We start from the raw sequence: 20,334 nt of genomic DNA on the forward strand, positions 1-20,334 counted from the left end.
GAAATTGCTTCGAATTTCCATTGGAATTGTTGTCTAATTTACTCGGAAAATTCCTTCAAATTTCCTTGGTGAATACTTTTCGAAGAAATTCCTCCGATTTGTCTCGGAAAATGTTTCCGTATTTCCTCGGGAAATTTCTTTCGACTTTTTATGAAAAAATTTCCGAATTTTAATTAGAAATTTCTCTAAATTTCTTCGAAAAATTAATCTAAATTTCGTTATGAAACTTTTTCGAATTTCCTTGCGAAATTCTCTCTAATTTTCTCTGGAATGTTCTTCACACTTTCACGGAAAATTCCCCCGATTTCCGTGGAGATTTTTTGTTTCCAAATTTCTTCGAGAAAGCTTTCACGAGTTTCCTAAGCTCCTATTCTTCTTTTCGAATTCCAAAATCTATTCTTCCGCATACCGTATCACTCAAATAATGCAAATATTATAAAAGAGGGCCATTTCCGCTTCTCACCCATCAGGAAAAGTTTCACATTCTCCAACCGGACTGATACTATCGTCTAATTTGTTAATGGTTATCAATTATGAACTTCGCGGTGCCCGGACAGGGCGACGGTCGGTGGTATGGTGGTATGGCGCGGAACCATTGGGAGGGGGCATATGTGTTGTATGTTTGCTGTTCACACACTTCACTCGTCATGTCCAGCCGGTAATACATTTGTACCCCGATCCACCCATTAACGTTCAAGAGGGAGAAGGGAAAATGGTGTGCAGTGGGTTGAAATTGAATTGTTTGTTCCTCTCACCTCATCGGAAGTGGAGGACGGCCCTGCAAGCCTGGAAGTGGTTCGGCACGTAAACCGGGTAGCGTGCGTGCTAGGAAGTGATTATGGGAATGGGTGGGTGTTTGGTGAAGATTTGATTTTTTGAACGATGAAATCGTTGCTTTGTTCGCAGTTGGAACTTGTTATGGCAGAGATGGGAAAATTTGGTCGTTCCTGTCGGTACAAAATCGGAGTACCGGATGTTTGTTCACATTAAGGTAATCAGCCTGGCAATGAATTCTAAGTGATTTGATTACGGCATTGATCCATTACGAAGCGATAACGGCGGAATCAACAAGTGCACTATATTTTCAAAGGATTCAATTCGAACAAAGAACTTTGTTTGCAATAGAAAAAAGGCCAATATCATACGTAACCACGAACCGTGGCGGGATTCAGTAACAAATTGGAAGCTATAATTATCATGTGGCATTTAAATGCTATTTCGTTGGGAATGAGGAAAATCAATATTGAAAGTACGGACTGACAATTGATTCCAATCGGAGGATCCATTATGTAGGCACTTACGTCTGCTTACTGATTGAAGGAAGATTTACTTGCACTGGGAAATGTCGTATTGTGTTGAGAGTCCATAAATATAATATAAAAACAATAAAAGTAAGCACATTTTGTACAAATTCGAAAATCAAGCATCAGGGTTGAAAAATCTAATTTATATTTTATAATGTGAATTTATAAAATATTTCACCAGCCCTAGTATTCGTATAAACAATTAAAGCGATGGCAAATTGTTCTGCACAATAGTGGTATCGTTTGAAATCAAACCTGAAACGGTGCAATATAAGACATTGTGTGGCTATCAAACTGTGCTTTATTTGATTTGTGCTAGGAAAATAGTAATTATCTACTCGGGTGGAATACGTGGATTGTGCTGCTCTTTGAAGGCGAGCCAATATCATTCCGCAGTGTTTGCATGAGTGTATGTTACCCAGTTTAGTTCAAATGATTTCGAACCCATCTTTTAAATTATTCATAGTTTGTACAGATGGATGCATGCGGATACAGCAGTGCTGCATGGCCATGTGTTGATTTCAAATTCTCATTTCCACGACGACTGTGACAGTTGACGTTAAACTGACTACGTCGCACCTTTCCATTATTGATGAGATTGATTTGAATTCCGAGTTTCAACATGTCTTGTTTTGTTTCCCTTCTATGATTACAGATGGCGCATTTGTCGCCTCCTCCGTCACCACCGGCTCTTAGCAGCCAAACACCGGAGTTGAACTCCACCTCTACGACGAATCTCATGCAACGGGCATCCGCTTTCAGTTCTGTGCTGGGACAAAAGTGGAACGCCAGAGGTATGTTTCTGCTGTTGTTTCTATGCCTCTCGAGGAATTTTGCTCAACATTTTATCCACCCATAGATTTGCCGCTACTGTACAACCCTTTCTTCTACTCGGGGGCCGCTTTCCTATGGCCACAGTTCCTGCTACCTCAGCAACCCATCACCCCAATCTCGCCAAACTTGACCAATTTGCGCGACTACACCCTAACTCCAGAAAAAGAGGAAGTCATTGGTAAGTCGATCCTACAACAAACCGTCGATCCTCAAACTCATCAGCCCCTTCCATTTCCCCAGACGAAGACATGCCGCTCAACCTCTCGATGAAGCCGACAACTTCATCTACGCCAAACTCCCGGACCTCGGCAACGACGGTCGCAACGGCCGCCGCCGCTGCAGCCGCCTCCCTGGCGCACTCCATCCACATCTGGTCTCCGGCGAGCATGTGCGAGAAAGAAACAATAGACGACAGCCAAAGCAATATCGACATCGAGAACGACGATGGCGACGAGGACTCCTCCTGTGGGGAGTTGCAGATCGACGAATCGAGAGAGCTGCGGCAGAGCCAGCAGCAACAACACCAGCAGTACATGGAAAATCATAAGGCGCGGATACTGACGGAGTACAACAATCTGCTTCTGAATAGTGGCGCCGCCGCAGCGGTTGCCAATGGGATCAGTGGGAAGGGCGATCGCAACTACTACAACTATAGCAAAATCAGCAAAGGGTACTTCACGCATCTGCAACAGCAACAGAAAAATTTGGAAATCCTGCGGCAGAACCGCACGGATGTGTTTGTGGTGAACAACGACAATGGTGTCAGTAATATTAACAACAACCGGGAGGGAGTTAAAAACAACAATGTGAGTGCATTCGGTGAAGACGGGGGTGAAATTCGGGTGAAGAATGAAATTGCGCGGCCGGACTCGACCGGGCACAGTGACGGATTCGTGTTCAAACGGGAACCCGGTCACTCGGAAGAGAAAAAACCCGCTCGACTGTACCAGGTATGTTTCCTTCGTTTCTAACGATCGCAACCATTAGATTTCAAACTGATTCGTTAACTTGCCAAGCTCCGATTGTACGACCCAATATTTGCACAAGTGGCCTGACCGACATGACAAATCCGTCCACGAAGACTCTGACAACGACCTGAATGCAGTCGATTCTTTTGCTACGTGCTACGTACGGCACACACATTTTCCGCTCTGACAAATGAACTGAAAACAATCCGACTCGAATCAGTTAATGAGGTGTTTACCGTCATCATCATCATCCACAACCACCAGGGGACGAACGGTCGTTTGGGTTAGTTCCGAGCCGAGAATACAATGACTTCTTCTCTGGGCTGTTTGCTCAAGTGTGTCACCCCGGTTTCAATGGCGCAGAATCAAGCGACGAACCCGCATTTTTTTTCACCGAAAAGAAAAAAAGTTTCACTCAACATCCTACCCACATACATGTTACGAGTTGTATTATGCTAATGTTACGCGTTGTGTAGAAAGAATCACGTTCTTGTTAGCGAGATCTTCAACGTGTTTCGTTTTTCTTCTCATTTTTTGGGGGCCCGAAACAGCAGTGCGGGAAGGTGCCCGTAACTGGAACAGGAAGTGGACGGTAGCCGGTCGAACAGTACTTTGAGTGGACTCATGAATATTGGATGAGGATGAGCCATCGTGATCGTCGTCACGCGGGTTTTGTGAATCCCAGCGCAGCCCCCCTAACAGCGGCGGTGGTATTGATTTACAATTTGTTCTCGCTCTAGTTCACCGAAAGCGTAAGTTGGGGAGCCCACTCATGAATTAGTTATGCGCGAATCATTGCATCATTGCCCTGGGGTGGTATAGAACGGGTTAATGCTTAATGCGATGTGATTGTGGGCAATTTGTTTTATTGCGATGTAGCACTTTCGGTGTTATGGTCGGTCGCGTCTAATTCAATTAGGTTCCTTGGGAATATGATGGACGGGATTGTTGTTGTGATAGCGTTGGTTGGACAGGCATTTCAGTGAAAGCAGAAGTGATTTATGACTTCGGGTCTCAACCTTGGGTTAGGGATTGATTAATTGATGTTTTATATTATGCTTGAAGCATTTAAAAAATATATATATATTTGAGTCTTCTTAAATTCTTGCTTCTAAAAATCATTTAGATTACATCAGTATCGTTGATTGCTTATTTTTATGATACTGTGTAAAAATAAAACAGATTGTCGATCGGTTTTGCCTTTATCGTACACCAAGATGTAGGGAAATGGCATATATTCGCTCCAAAAACGATTTTTTAAAAGCGTAAGTTTCAAAATTTAGATCATTTCAACTTTTTTCTTCTAGTACATATGCAAAATATAAACATCAGCCAAATCTATTACCTTATGGGAACGAACAAAAACGTGACAGCAAATTCAAAAGCAAACATCCGCGCGCAACGATTGCTGCGATCTTGACCGGACGGAACTAACGTTATACCTAGAATATACCTATTTTATATAACGCACGAGAAAGGCACATTACCTCAAGATGGATAAATCCAGTTTTTTTTTAAACAACCGTACGTATGATATTATTTTTCACAATTTCGACCCTACATGGAACTCTCAAAAATACTTTGGATAGTTTTGTATGAAGTGTAAAGGATTCGTGTGTACGAAGTTCAAAAAAGATTTTGTTGCGATTTAAAACCCAACGCAATGGTATCTAAAGTAAAATCTATGACCAAAGTTAAAGACAGAACTTTCGAGTAGTTTCATTCTCTACAGTTTTGCTTTTTTCTTTATCTTTATGTATATAAAAGTTATTTAACACTTCTTTTGAGGCAATATAATTGACGAACGAATGGACCGATTTGCAAAATTTTCTCACTAATCGATTGGTCAAGACCAATCAAAACATTTCTGGAAAGGTGAACAAATATAAAAATACTACGTTTTTACCATCAAGCTCGAAATGAAATCTATCTAGAGTTCGTCGATGCAAATCAAATTAGTGATTGACAGGTCGAAAATAAACAACCCGGGCAAGATCGCGCAGGTTCATCCACACCAGAAAATGGCCAGTTGCATATCAAAATCAAGAATTTTTGGTCTCACATTTTAAAATTCAGATTGAAAAAAAATGAAGGTGAGTCAATATTAGATTTTTTTCTTTACCTAAGCTTCCCTCGACATCATTTTCATCATGAACGGAATTCGGTCATCATCTCTCGTAATTATTAGTAGTTGATGACTTATCGCATTTTAAATGGACCATCTGCAAAAAAAAGTCTGTTTATTTTTCTAATGCAATGCGCTGGTAGGGTAAATCGTGCATATCACTTTAATACCATGATTTTAATGCAAGAAAAACGGATGAAGCTGAAATTTATTCAAATTAAAAACTAAAAAACAAATTGGTCAACATATCTTCAATAAAAATTTACACTGAAATGAAATGAAACGTTTTGCATGTCAAGAACCTATACTTATGGGCTGTAGGATCGCTGAAACTCGAAATTTTGAAAAAAAAAGACGATAAGTATAACTGAGCTGGAAAAATTGCAGTGATGTCTGTATGTGTGTGCATGGGAAAATTCCTAGAAGAAAAGATCACATTCATCATTGCCTTATTTTGGGTGAACTTTTACTTTTAAAGAAGGAATAACTTCTTCAATTTCCTTAATGCGGATAGATGCAATATTATTGAAAAAGAAAAGCATTTCACTGGGCCAACCATGATTCTAATGAAGAGATAACAATTATCTTTATTTTCGACCCGGCTAATGCATGCATTCTACGGAAGGGTTGCGTTCTTTCCATAATATCCCTTATTCCTTCCACTTCCACTTCAAGTCAAATAACTAATTTTATGTGAAAGAAAAAAAATCAAATTATGCTAAATGTTATGTCAAATTACCCTAACTTTTGACGCTGTTTACCATTATGCCAAATGTCACGCTTTCCTGATGATTGTACCCCGTGTTCGGCATGAAGTCGTTTGCCATAAAGTCATTTTGCATAATGGCCGTTTTGCCTTTAATGGCCGTTGGTGCAACAACCGCAAACTGGCCGGTGTCCGTCTTCCGGCACACCAGTACGCCAGTGAACCTGTCTTTGCATCGAAGTCCGGAGATTTATGACAAAACGACTTCTCGAACTCTCCGAGCTTTTCCAAACGCATCGTCAGGATTTGAATCCAAAAGAGAGTTACAAAGTCTCTCGCTTACCGTCTCTGTATACAATACCGCGAGAGACTTTTTTCGCAAGCTATCATGATAAAAAACTGATTCGGGAGTCTATACCTACCTACCTCATGATAAATTTCTTTTATAAAAACTCCAAACGCCTGCTCCACTGGTTTTGATGATGCATTAATTTCAACTTATTCTACATAGCCGTCCGGACCGGAACACAAAATGAGCGGAAACAAAACGAAAATGGATGGTATAAATACGTTAGGCATAATAGACGTTGGGCATAATAGGCGTTAGGCATAATTCACCCTACTTCACATCCTAGGCGTATTTATGGCACGTTTTATGATGTTCATTGTGCCTAATGCATTTATGCTTACTGTTACGCTGGATCCATTGTTTATTCAAGTTTATTTTTTCTTCGATTGGCATAATGCAGAAAGGTAATGAATACCTATTCCATCTTAGTTCGCTTTTGTCCGAAATAAGACAATGATAATACAGCTCATTCCTTGGTATTTTTGATATCCGGAAAATGTGATAACGTTACTATTCTGGGCTCGAATCCCGGCGCGGGCATACAATTTTGTAATTGTTCTGGGATTATTCTCGCGAAAAATGAGTGAGAAGTAGAAGTGATGAAAAGAGAAAGGATTTTTATCTAATAGACAAGATTTTCGTTTATCTTCTAAGGCTAATTCTGGAGAAAAGATTAATGGGTGAAAGATGGTCTTTAATATAAACAACGAAAAAAGAGTCTCCCTTGACCCGGAAAACGCCTGCTTTAGTCTTATTAAGACGAAAAGTCGAAACCCGGATAAGACGTGAGACACCTGACATCTTTCTTTTCACTTTTCACTCCCAGTTTTCCTAAAAAGTCTCGCTACTCACATCACATTTCTCACTTCTTGCATCTAACTTTTTCATCTCATTCTCACTTCTCACTGTTTGAAGTTAGAAATATGTTTGTGAAGTGAGAAATGAGATGTGAGATGTCTCACTTCTCATTTCTTACATTTTACTTCTCAATTATCACTTCTCACGTGACGTCCAACATCTTACTACTCACTTCTTATTTCTCACATCGCAGTTCTCACTTTTTACAATGAGAAGTGAGAAATGAGGAATGGAAAAGTGGGAAGTGAGACATATCAGTTCTCACTTCTTATTCCTCATTTTTCACTTCTCATTTCTCACTTTTCGACCATTTGACCTGTTCAGCAAACGACATTTATAGCCCTACGACTTGTTTTGGGTCGTACACTTATTACGTAAGCAATTTTTCTGGGTTTTTCGACCCCCCTCCCCCCATGTAAGATTTTTTTCATACAAATGATTTTTTATTTATATGGAGCGTAAGATATTGACCGACCCCCCCTTCCCCCATAAGTGCTTACGTAATATGTGTACGGCCCCTTTGGTTAAATTACATTTTCGGCCAAATGGCGCTTTCTGTCAAACGACATTTTCGGCTAAATGACCTATTCGGCTCGACGACTTTCTTCATCAAATGGGTTGTCTAATCGCGTCTTACTTTTCAAACACCAGACATCTTACTTTTTACTTCACATTCCCAGTTTTCCTAACACGTCTCGCTACTAACATCACATTTTTCACTTCTTGCTTCTCACTTTTACTTCTAATTCTCATTTCTTACTATTTGAAGTTAGAAATATGAGTGTGAAATGAGAAATGAGTAAGAAATGAGACGTCTCACTACTCACTTCTCACATTTTATTCCGCATTTATCACTTCTTATTTGACGTCTAACATCTTACTACTCACTCCTTATTTCTCACTTCTCATTTCTCACATCGAATATCTCACTTTTCACAGTGAGAAGTGATAAATGAGGAAAGGAAAGTGGTAAGTGAGGCATCTCAGTTCTCATTTCTTATTAATCACTTTTCACTTCTTGTTTCTCACTTCTCATGAGTGAGAAACTTTTTGGCCATTTGATCCGATTAGCAAACGACATTTATAGTCGCACGACTCGTTTGGTTAAATGACATTTTCGTCCAAATGGTCCTTTCTGCCAAACGACATTTTCGGCTAAATGACCTAATCGTCTAATGACCTATTCGGTTCAACGACTTTCTCCGTCAAATGGACCAAATGATATAATCGGCCAATCAACTTTCCTTCTAGTGGTCTTCGGCCAAATGACTTTCGACAATGGCTTTTTCACAGATCCAGTAGTACAGTAATTACTTCCCAAGTAACAATTTTAGTTTTATAAAGCTTTTGAAGACCATTTTCCACTCTACAAGTATGCTTCAAAACCATTATAAAACCAAAATGTTACTGGGGTTTGGTTTACCCTTTCTAAGCCACAAATTGCCTGGATCAATGTACAGCAAATTGATTCTTCTTAAGCACAATTTTTCCCGCACAAAAGAAGGCGTCATATACTTTGAGGCGTTAATCCGCTAAAATGCAAAATTTGAAGAAGCTATCCTTCATTATTCTGTTATGCCAACCTCATTTCAAATGGGAAATTACTTTTCTTCAAAATTTATTATAAGCAAATTTTGCATTCAGATCATTGGTTAACCCTATTTACCCTAAAATGACCTTTTAGGACGTTTGGTCTTTTCGGACGAATGAAATTCAGGCATCTGTAAGTGAAATCCATAGAATTTCCTAGGGCAATTTTAAAGAAAATTAAAAATCAGTAAAATTTTAAGAGAAAATCCCAAATTTTTGAACAATTTGTTGAAGAAATTGAAAAGAGTTTCTCGAGAATGTTTCGAAGACTTCACCAAAGAGTTTTCAAATAATTTGACAAAGAAATTACGAATTATGAAATTTTGAAGACTTGCTGAAGATATATCAAAGAATTTCTCGGGGAAATTCCGAAGAATTCACCAGGAAGCTTCCGAATAATAGCTCGAGGAAATTCTCTTCGAGGAAAGATTTTTTTTGTCAAAAAATTACAAAATGTTAATGGAACGAAGAATCGGGATTTTTGGCTTTCAGTCACTTGTCATGTAATAATTTTAAATCATTGCCAACATTTTGATCCGGAAGTCAAAAGTTGGAAATTATTTCAAAACCAATATTTTCATGTGACTGAATGCCGTAAATCCTGATTTTTAGCATCAAATCAAATCAAACCTCCTAATATTTTTCTAGAATTTTCTTGGAAAATTTCGAAGAATTTGCCAGGCAAATACTGAAGAACTTGTCGAGGAAAATGTGTAAAATTTCTCGGGGGAATTGCGAACTATTTTTCGAAGAAATTAAGGAAACTTTGCTGAGGAAATCCCGAAAAAAATCTTAGTAGCTTCTGCATAAGTTTTTGAAAAAATAGAGATATTTTTATATTTCTATAAATTTAAACAAATAAAATTCTGCGAAAATCTTTAAAGATTTTCGGCATGCAAATGCAATATAATATTGCCACCATACCAACAAAAAAAGCGAAGAATAGTACAAAACGACAGTAAAAAGTGGGGAAATTCACTTCTGCTGTATTCGCCTCCATCGTTTCGATACTCATGTGCTTGAAGTCTGCAGTTGTCGCAGTTATCAAATTATTTCTTTAAATTAACTAATAACAGATATAACTACAACTAAATTTTCCATTTAGAATCGAATAACTTGAGTTGCCTTAAAAATATTTAATTGTTGAAAATTAATAATTCATAAAAATAAAACGACTATTAAGGCTCCCCCAGACCTAAGCGATTTTATCGCAGCGGATGGCGACAAGGCAATATTCCATTTACGCTTCCATACCAGCGACGACAGAATCATAGTCGCGTTTGTTTGGGGAACCTTCATACTGACACAAGTTTTTTTAGCTGAATTCCAAATTGTTTTTTTCTTCGATCTAAATAACAAATCTTATTTAATTGGGAAAGTCAATGCAAAATTGATTGCCTTTTAAAATTATGGATTAGCCCTTTTCAGTATGGAAACCAAGCGTAAAGCAATAAGGCTTTTCTGTACAATCTTCTGTGGCAATGTTTTAGCTTTCGGTAGCGCTTCGTGAAAAATTAAAAAAATGTTTTATTGAAATGTTAAAAAAAAATCGTAAAATAACGGTACGTATGGTAAAAGGCCCAATAGTTGAGAAACCATGTGCTCCCTTGAGCCACAAATCTTAAGCACTCCGGCAAAAAAAAGTTGAATCCGTTTTCAAACGTTTCTGGCGAGGAATCAATACCACCTTGCAGAATTAGACGGACTCTTCTACACCCCGCACCAAGTCCACAACCGTTTAATGTAATGTTTAGTAGCAGCATACCTATCCCGTATCTCGTCATGATCAAAATTTCTGTTCGTGTTGGTGCGCACTACAGGCACAGGATAGAAACGCTGTGATTCAAACTCACAATTAAGTCGCTTGTGTGTTGTGACGATTGTCAACAATTTCCCGAAGTCCCTGAAGCTGATAATGCCTTTATGATCCACTAGTACTGCCTTTCAACTGCTCCAGAACGGAAATTTGGTGAGCCAATTCCAATATATACTATTAATTTACATTAAAAACTGTATGAAACGTAAAAAATATTAAATGACCATCAGGGAACCCGATTGAAGCGATTTGGATAGGAAGAGTGAAATCGCCAACTTCCTGTTGTTAACATCTTGTGGATAAAGGGCAAGCTCTTCTTCCCATCTATTTGGTCAATTTGGGAAACGAGGGCTAGGTTATATTATTGTATGTACTAACTTTCTTCTGGAAGGAGATTCTCTATTCATCCCGTGGATTCGCATAAGTGTCTCTGCTTATGGAACCACCTCACCCATTTTTGGCCTTTCATACAGGTGTTTGATGAAATACAAACAATAATATAATCATGATCAAATCGTTTGTCAGGTATGGCCAGTGCTATCGACAGGTGCCTTGCTACAATACATGGTAGTATCATCATCATCAATAGTTGAGAAACCAATCAAGGGCCTACAGTTCACGTTCAGTTATTTCAAGCCTATGCTGCATTTCACTTCATATCAATAACCTATAAAAAAAACTCATCAATTCTATTTGAAGTTGAACCTAAAGTTAGTGTTGAAGAAATTATAAGTGATCCTAATCCAATTATTGATTTAATGTTCCAATAGGTTCGATTTGGTTTGAAATGTTTTTAAATAGTTGCCAATGCTATTGTTTTCATACGGGATTTGCAACTGTTGGAACATCTCTTCAACTATAGATTAAGTACTGGTAAAAATATAAGGTATTTATGATATTTTTCCAAGTATTTAACCTTTTTGAGGGGATTTTAAACTGTTTTATTGTCTTTCGTCTAATCACAGGTCTGCCGATTGGTCGGCAATTTAGGCTGTTGCGCCTAATAACCGTTTTGATTGACATTACGAATACTTAAGCTCGTTTTTAACTTTGTAGGGTTTCAAAGCGCTTAAATTACCCTTCCGGGACTCGCTTGGTCCTGGATCACCTACGCAGTCCCGCCGCTCTTGTGAACGACAAACGTGGTTTTTTCTGCATCTTTCTTAAGTAGCTGTCAACTAATCATTCTTTTCCTTCCTCAGCATACGCAAGGACGTGGCCAGCACTGATCTCGATTATTGGAGAATACATTGCTTCCAGATAGTGATTAGTCCCAAATCAATATCTGTGGTAACAGATAAATGCGATGCTACTCTCATACAATAGTCTTGTATGGCGGATCTTTTCAAAATATTCCATTTTGCGGATTCCGCAAGGCTCCTCCGCAGCTGTCAAAGTTTTACTGCAAGATCTACCACAGTAGAGAAAAAGTATGAAGTGGCAGCTGCGGTTGTTTGAAAATACCACCTACATTTTTTTGCGAATTGCTGCTCGTTCGCAATAGTTGAAATTTTAATTCTACAGAGGAAAATTAAGTGATTTATATGCCAATGCTTCAAATATGTACAATTGATGCATGTTTGACAAACGAATGCGTGGATCACTTTACCTCAATAAATTTGTTCTGTAGACCAATTCTCATCAACATTCATCGGTTTTTCCAATTAGTCCACTCTTTTAGCCGGCATCTTAACCGGGGGTCATTACATTTTTACGACTTACCCCCTCCTCCCCCAATCGCGCTCCTCCTAAATTATTAATCACCGAAATTGATTGAAAATTGATTTTATTACACCCCTTTCGTTCCATTCTCGCGTGATAAATACCATCATTGTGTGCGGAGGTGGACAGTTCAAGTCCGCGGCGTTTCATGACACCACACCGGCCAACAACAACAAATCTATCAACTGGGTCATTGCAATCAATCCCTTTTCTGTTTGCGCCTCGGTCGAGTCAGTGCTTGGTGGTGGTGATCCTCTCATCGGAAATAGGACCGCCGCGCAATCGTCCCCAATAAATCGTCACCGACCGACAAGCAACGACGCTGAAACGCTCACCACCCGAGTGGAGTCGGAAGCGCTTGCAACAATTATTAATTATTTACATGGAAAAAGTGATCAGCGAGAACTTTTTACCCCCTTTCTTTGGCCTTCGTTGCCTTCTTCACCGCACTTCCGAGAGCACTAAAATTTGAGCGCGCGATTAAAGTGAGGTACGGTCAACAACGTTGTCGGTGCTGGTCGCGTGCGATTATCTGTAAATTACAATCACCATTTCGTGCTGGAATGGAACCGTTGGGCAGTGGGACTAAATAAGAAAAGGTATGACATACTCCTAAAGAGTTTGACCATTTCTGAGTATTTAGATTTCCTTGAAAACGGTTTTCCATTTGCCGAAATCAAATATTATTCGTTTTTTTTTACTCATTTCGGCCAACAGTGTTCATATAGCCCAGTTGATCAGCATGAAGTGTGGGGTTCAAAAGTGGCGTAATTCATTTTCGGACAGGGAATATGAATCCTTCCACTCGTTGTGTTTTATGACCGATTGGACTGGGACTATTTCATTAGATAAATAGAATAAGGTTCGGTATCGATATCTTATCCATTTAGTATTATAGTTTGAAGAAAATCGATTGCTTTAGATTAAACAAAGACAAGGACGAAGATAATAAAGAAATAAAACATCAAATGTCAGGAAACGACCAATTATTTACAAAGCTTTCCAAGCTTTCCAAGTAAATGAAGGACATTGACTCCAACCATCGACCACAAAATCGCATCCCCACCGTCACGAATCCCAATATCTCAGCTCCTTTATCTCGGCAGTTTATCGGCTAATGGTGCGAAATTCAAATGATCCCGATCGGAACGGCTCGTTTCTCGACGGTTATTCCTATCTACATCAAATATGTACGTGCTAATCGTGCGGTTATTCCAGGACCATGCCGGCAGTGTATCGCTGCCTGAACGAGGCAGAGAGAGACAGAAAAAAATGCAAATTAATCAGTTAATTTTAGGCCCCCTTACGCTAACTATTCCACCCCGCATTGGGGCTCTTTCTCTTTTGTTCGCTCCCTTTCAGTGTAAACAATGCGGTAAAACGTTCAAACGCTCCAGCACGCTATCGACTCATCTGCTGATCCACAGCGACACCCGACCCTATCCGTGCCAGTACTGCGGCAAGCGGTTCCACCAAAAATCCGACATGAAGAAGCACACCTACATCCACACCGGTGAGTATTGTAATTTGTTCTTATTTCTGGCGGATAAGGGATGGGTTGATTCGGATCACATGGGACATGATGCGACTTTTCTGACGTTGACGAATTTGGATGAATTTTTGAGCAATTTCAGGCGTAAATAGTTTTAATAACTAAATGAAGCCGACCTAAAACCAATTCTAAGCATTTTCAGATTAAATCGTTGAAGTTTAATACAATTCCCGAATTAGAGTTCTCTCGAGTTTCCGAAAAAACTTACGAATGAATTTCTTGGATAATGAAGGGAGGAATTTCTGAAGGAATTATCACACGAATTTTAGTGGGAATTCAGTCAAAAAATTTCTATATAACTTACGGAGATATTTCAGAATTTAGTCAAAAATACCAAAAGAACTTTTGGGAGACATTTCAGAAAAAAAAATTTTTTTGAAGCAAATTACGGAGTAATGTCCGAAGGATTTTGTGAGAATTAGATTATTAGATTATTTTTCCAGGAAAAACTTTCGTACTTCCAGGTTATTTTTCCTCAGGAATATCCAGAGGTTTTACTGAAGGATGTACTATATGATTTTTTTTAATTACAGAGAAATTTGTGCAATGATTAGCCATAAGAAATCCATTCCTTTCTAGAGGAATTTCCGCAAGAATGTTAGGTGAAACTGGACGATAGGCACAACGCACGTTAGAGTGAAATCAGTAGTGATCCAGTTTCATTCCAAATTTTCGACCACTATTCTAGTTTGAATCTGGAGCAAAATAGAACAAACTCGTTGGTTCCCCAGCAGTATTTCATTCATGTTTTTCAAAATTTCGAATACCTAAAAGAAATCATTATGTTGCTGCCAAGAAAGGTGCAGTAACCCGATCAAGAATGCATAACAAAATTATAACAAGAGGAGTTATTTATTTCAGAAAAATAATGTAACAAAATGTGTTATAAAATTGGCTGGTTAGTTGTTAAAATAACAAAAATTATATCAAAATTCCCTCTAGCCGTAACATAATTATATCAGAGGTTGTTACCTTCATTTCAACATTATAACAACCGTTGATATGATTATGAGGTACAAAAATCAACTTTCATGGTAATTGCCTACATCACATATAAAAATGTGGTACGCTACAACGCCGGATTTCCATCCATAATGTAGGCAATTAACTTTGTACTAGCTATTAACATCGAACATTGATTCAAGTTATACTGGAGGGGATTACCTCCGCTTTTTTCCAATATCAAAAAATTTAGGCAATTATTTTGTGTAAATATACATAACTGAAGTTGTTATAATTTTGATATGAAATAAAACTGGCCGAAGACACATTTTTATCGAATTATCTAATTATAACACACGTTGTTTTAAAAAACAACCATTGATAGAATTGAGTTATAATTTTGTTATGTATTCCTGATCGGGAATGGCAAAGTAGATAAAATGACGCATTCGTGCACCAAAACAACAAAAAAAAGTGGTTTAAATTTGCAGGAAATAGAACTGAGCGTTATACAAGTTTTAATTTGTTTGACAGTTGACTTGTATAAAAAATGAATCTAGAACAGCTGCTGGGAAAAGGAATGTTTCAGATTCATTTACAAACTGACAGCCCCGAACGATTTGAATCACTGCCGATTTTACTCTTAGGCACGGTAAAATAAACGTAGGTTACAACGGATGTTAAACACAACACACGTTAGGGACGGCACAACGGACGTTAGACCCAACTGACGCTAGGCACAACGGACGTTAGGTACAACTGATGTAAAGTACAACATACGTTAGGCACAACTGACGGTAATCTCAACGGACGTTAGGAGCATCGGACATTGGGCACAACAGACGTAGTTCAACATTTGCTCGGAAATAAAAATTTCCCGAAAATTACATTTTCCCAAAAGTAAAATTGCCTTGAAATATGATTTCCCCGCAAAAAAACGGAGAAAAGATGATAGCCACAACGGGTGTTTAGCTCAACAGACGTTAGGCACAATGGACGTCAGGAATAACCGACCACAGGTACTTCGGAATTTAGGCCCAACTGATGTTAGGTACAACAGATTTAAGGCCCAATTGATGTTAGGCACAACTGACGTCAAGCACAACGGACGTTAGGCGCAGCGGATGTTAGGCACAACAGACGTTAGGCATAACGAACGTTAGGCATAGCGGACGTTAAGTACATACAACGGGCGTTAGGCTCAACGGTCATCTGACACAATGGACGTCTAGCGAAATGTATGGTAATCATAATAGACTTTAAGCATAATATGAATTCCCTAGCTTAACAGTTATCCGGAAAAATTTAACCGAAATAACATTTCCTCAAAAATAAAATCAATTTTTTACCGGGGACCAACACTGCCGTAATCTGAAAAGTGACGTAACAGCCATTTTACAACATGCATGTTTTCCATTTTTCTGTTAAAGAGCACGATGAGTAGCACTCGTTTACATCATTTTTGGAAAATGGCGTATACGTCACTTTTTCAGATTACGGCAGAACAAGAAAGGCATCATAGAATGAAAAAAAACAAACATTTGTTTTCATTTGATTTTTCACTTGCGTGGCATAGACGTTTGAGAGTTTTAGTGTGGATCTGATTAGTGCTGACCAGTGAGCAACTTGAAGCCGCTCAAAGTTTCTCCTGTCCTGCTCGTTCTTTATTGTCAACAAATGTATATGATCGGGACGGGAATAACTTCAAGCTACTTCAAGCTGCTCATCAGACAGGCCTATTAATCATAACTAATTGAAAAAGTGTTTACTTATGCTGATTAAGTGAAAATTCCGCAACTGTATCACCAAATGCATGTTCACTTAGCTACTATGAATCAAACTGAACCAAGCGAGTATCCTATCGTATTCCGGGAGTATGTTCTGGAATGTTTAATCGACGGAAGATCACAAGCTCATGTTGTACGGGATTTCCACGTTTCTCGTCAATGTTCGTAACTCCCCATAAGCAGGTCTTTCAAAAGCTGCTGCTGTGATGCAAGATTGCATGCTAACGATATCAGCAAAGTATCTTTGAAATTTCCACTAAGGATTGTTTGAATTTTCATGAGAAACTCTGAAGAATTTTCAAAGGAAGCTCTTTGGAATTCCCAAGGAAAATTGTTTTTAATTTCCAATTGAAAACGTATCAAGGTATTTTTTTTATTTTAGCGGAAAAGTTCTTAGGATACCCAGGAGTTTCTTCAGTTTCCATGGATGGGAAATTGTTCCAGATTGCTACGGGAAATTTGTGGCAGTATTCATTAAAAAAACCTTCGGGCGAACTGGTAATTTCGCCGAAAAAGTCGTTTGCCCTAACAAATCATTTGGCAGAGAATGCTGTTTAGCCGAAATGGTCGTTTGTCCGTAAAGGTAATTTGATTGAGCAGATCATTTGGCTGAAAAAGTCGTTTGGCCGACAAGGTTGTTTGACCGTTTGGCAAAAATTGACGTTTGACAGAAAGAGCCATTTGACCGAACGAATCATATGGTTGAAAATGTCATATGCTGAACCGCGATTATGGCCAAAAATGTCTGCTCGTTCAAAAGGATCATTTCGGCCAAACGGCATTTTCGGGGATTTCACCAATTCGGATGACCAGTTCGGTCAAACGGCACTTGCGGCCGTATTTCCATTTCAGCAAAATGGCATTCCAACAAGATCATTTTGATCAGCCATCTTTTTCGGTCAAACGACATTTTTATTTTTATTTCATCTTTGATTCAAAACCACGCAGACTAAAGAATGTTAATCCTATTTTTGAAGACAAGTTTACTAACATTAAAATCAAACATATCACATACATCGTTAAACAATCTCAAGACAACATCTGTCAAGAGGTTTGTTGTAACCGTAAGCAGTGCAGTGCACCAAAGCAATTGAGGATTGCGTATTCGGCGGCTTGATGCGTGGAAATTGATTTCCCGCAGCACGCTACTGCAGTCAATGTTGTCGCGGATTATGTCAAAAATAAAAAGTCGCTAAAAATACGTTTGGCGTTTAGAGAGAACTCATACGGAGGCAGGTTATCGGAATTGGTCCATGGCAGCCGTCGTAATGCGAATCTGACAAAACGTTTCTGGATGCTTTCCATTTCGGACACATGATGTTCAGCCAGATGGGTTTTGGCCTAAAGGATTGTTTGTTCAAATGACATATTTTGCCGAATAACTTTTGGTATTCAGCCTTCAGCCGAACGACTCTTTTCCGTTCGAAAATTGGATTCAACGAGAAATTCTTTGGATTTCAACCCGAAATCTTTGGATTTTTTTTTCGGAATGACAAAATACGTTTTGAAGAGAGTTTATTATCTATCCTCAGATTTTGTTTTTAGGTCATTCCCAAGTAACATTTTTAGTTTTATAATGCTCTTGAAGATAATGGTCTTCAAGAGCATTATAAAACTAAAAATGTTACTTGGGATGTATCTATAGACAAACATATATGATCGCTCCAGGGCTATGAATTAATAAAAAATGAGATCAATTAAGATTTTAAAAAAGGTTCTGAGCAAATTAGTCGAATGACATGCAGATGACATTTTACAACACTGCTCAATATACAAACGTTCGATAACTGCAAGTCATTTTACTGCAATACATTTTTACTGCAGTTCGATAGTTGGCGGCAGTTATCGGACCGCTAAACTTCAAACTAATTTCAAAGTCAAAGAAAGATATTATTGCAAAAGGTTATAAAGGAATTTTTGGAGTAATTCTCTGAGAATTTCGAAAAAAAAAATCAAAGGAATTTCCGGAAATTTGTTTTGCAAAACTTCTTGGGCGAATTTACGCAAGATATTACAAATGCATTCCGGCAGAAACTCCAGGAGCAACATTTGCAGTTCCTAGATAAAAGAAACATGTATGAGAATGTACAAAGAGAATATTTAAAAGAATTCCCGAAGAAATTTCTCTGGGAATTGGTGGAAGAATTTCCTGGAGAGATTTTTCTAGAAGAAGTTAATTTCTACGGCTATTAGAAGCACGGTTTCCCAGAGGAATTTCCTCAGGAATTGTATGAGGATTTACTGGAAACAATTTCGAGTTTGGAACATTTGAAAATTCAAATTGAGCTTGAGCTTGACGACCGTACATTTCGTAGTTGCTACTCCGTGATTGACCAGAACAAACGCAATTGCATCGGGAACCAATGGAGCATGGGAATTGCTTTCTTACCTCAATGTGCACAATTCGATAGCTCTGAACTTTGCAATGGTCAATTACGTGCTTATAGTGATCGGGGATGGGGAGGAAATGATGATGCAGTGACTCGCCTATTGTAAGCCGAGTATACTTCTGCACCTGCCACGAGTTCATGCAGAATTAGTTAGGTTCCATGACAGAGATTCGTCAATGTGATAGGAATAATTTGATTATTTATAGGAAACGAGCTTTCCTTCCATTTCCAATACTAACAGAATGTTAGAATAGTTGAATGAAGGGATTGTATAACATTTCACCGAAAACTATTTCGCGGAATTCATTTTCGCGGTTGAACATCTCGCGGAATAACATTTGGCGGTTTGTAACTTTTCGCGGTACGACATTTGGCGGTTTGTACCTTTTCGCCGAATGACTTTTGGCGGAATGTACCATTTCGCGGAATGCACCATTTCGCGGAATATTAATAATAATAGCCTTTGTTCATTCAACATTCCTACAATTATTACCTGCGAGATTTCTAAACCTGGTTACCATTTTTTTTGCGTTCGTTAAACACGAGATTAACACGTTTAAACTTTTTTACCTAAAAAGCCGAAACAAATTTTTCGATAAATTTCCTACACTGGGCCAGAAGTTGAACCCAGCCTCCTTCAGCATAGTCTTGCTTGGCAGCCACGCATCTTCCCGCACGGCTAAGGAAGGCCTCCCAGAATATTTAGAAGTAGTTTTCAAAATTTCAATTGCTTCTTATTCCGGGCAGATACACCCATTTAAAGAAGACGTTATACCGGGCAGGCCCTCCTTTCGCCTTATACCGGGCAGGCGCGTTCATTTAAATAAGGTATTATCAACTCATTTCGTCTTATACCGGGCAGCTGCATCCATTTAAAGAAGGCGTTACCTCTGCCTTCGCCCTATACTGGGCAGATGCATCCATTTCAAGAAGGCGTTACACCTCCCATCGCCTTATACCGGACAGACGCGTTCTTTTAAAGAAGGCATTATCAACTTATTTCGCCTTATACTGGGCAGATGCATCAATTTATAGAAGGCGCTACCCCTCCCTTTCGCTTATACCGGGCAGATACGTTCTTTTAAAGAAGGCGTAACCCCTCCCTTCGCCTTATACCAGGCAGATGCATCCATTTAAAAAAGCGTTATCAACTCCTTTCGCCTTATAGCGGGCAGATGCATCAATTTAAAGAAGGCGTTACCTCTCCCTTCGCCTTATACAGGGCAGATGCATCCATTTAAAGAAGGCGTTACCTCTGCCTTCGCCTTAAACCGGGCAGAAGGCATTATCAACTCCTTTCGCCTTATACCAGGCAGATGCATCCATTTAATGAAAGCGTTAACCCTCCCTTCGCCTTATACCAGGCAGATGCATCCATTTAAAGAAGGCGT

General features: G+C 38.9%; 1 protein-coding gene across 1 annotated transcript in view; it reads left to right on the forward strand.

Moving 5' to 3' along the window:
- LOC134223172 (zinc finger protein sens) overlaps positions 1-20,334 on the forward strand; it is a 54,525-nt gene that overhangs the window by 17,065 nt on the left and 17,126 nt on the right. The window contains exons 2-5 of the mRNA XM_062702320.1: positions 1,960-2,098; positions 2,164-2,316; positions 2,379-3,088; positions 13,635-13,785. Of these exons, the coding sequence (XP_062558304.1) occupies positions 1,960-2,098; positions 2,164-2,316; positions 2,379-3,088; positions 13,635-13,785 (1,153 nt within the window). The remainder of the gene's footprint in view (positions 1-1,959; positions 2,099-2,163; positions 2,317-2,378; positions 3,089-13,634; positions 13,786-20,334) is intronic.

The sequence above is a fragment of the Armigeres subalbatus genome, chromosome 3, assembly GCF_024139115.2.
Source record: "Armigeres subalbatus isolate Guangzhou_Male chromosome 3, GZ_Asu_2, whole genome shotgun sequence".
NCBI lineage: Eukaryota > Metazoa > Arthropoda > Insecta > Diptera > Culicidae > Armigeres > Armigeres subalbatus.